This window comes from Emiliania huxleyi, assembly GCF_000372725.1.
Source record: "Emiliania huxleyi CCMP1516 unplaced genomic scaffold EMIHUscaffold_6331, whole genome shotgun sequence".
NCBI lineage: Eukaryota > Haptophyta > Isochrysidales > Noelaerhabdaceae > Emiliania > Emiliania huxleyi.
The window spans coordinates 902-1,463 of NW_005197249.1; the positions used below are offsets into that span (position 1 = coordinate 902).

Here is a 562-nt window from a genome sequence, read left to right on the forward strand (position 1 = left end):
TAATTCGACAAAATTGGTACCTGGCCCAATGTATCGCCTGCCGCAAGCGCTGGGGCGCACGCTCCGAGGCGGCTGGAGCCGCTTCACGCTCAATTTGGGCGCTTTTTACGCGATTTTACGGAGTTACGGATTGGAGGGGGGTGGCGGTCCATAGGGGGAGGGGGAGACGCCGATCTACGAATCAAGTTGGTGCCGGCTCGACAGTAGACGTCGGCAAGAAAGAGCGAGACGCCTCGAGCGACCGAGACACAGGACGCAAAGCCCCACGAGCGCACAGGGCGCAACTATCGGCCCGCTAGGCCGAGCTCGCCGAGCACGGGCGCAAAGTCGTCGGCGAGCAGCAGCATCAGCTGCTCCTTGCTCTTCTTGCCGGGCAGCCCCACCAGCCGCAGCGCCTGCTCTCGCTTTGCCCGCTCGAGCAGGTTGCGCACTGCCCGGCCGTTGCCACACTCGCGGTCGCGCACCGCGACCATCGCGCGGAATATGCTGCCGAGGCTGGCACGCGCCTCTAGCGCGATCACGAGCTGCTCGTCGGCGAGCTGCGCGTCGGTGATCGCCATGA

The 562-nt window shown here is 65.3% G+C and overlaps 1 protein-coding gene across 1 annotated transcript; it reads right to left on the bottom strand.

The window, feature by feature from the left end:
* Positions 1–284: 284 nt before the first annotated feature.
* Positions 285–539, bottom strand: EMIHUDRAFT_257535 (hypothetical protein; the record flags this gene model as incomplete). Its single annotated transcript, XM_005763395.1, has 1 exon — positions 285–539. A coding segment is annotated over one exon (255 nt), but the record flags the coding sequence as incomplete, so codon positions are not given.
* Between the last annotated feature and the right edge of the window lie 23 nt (positions 540–562).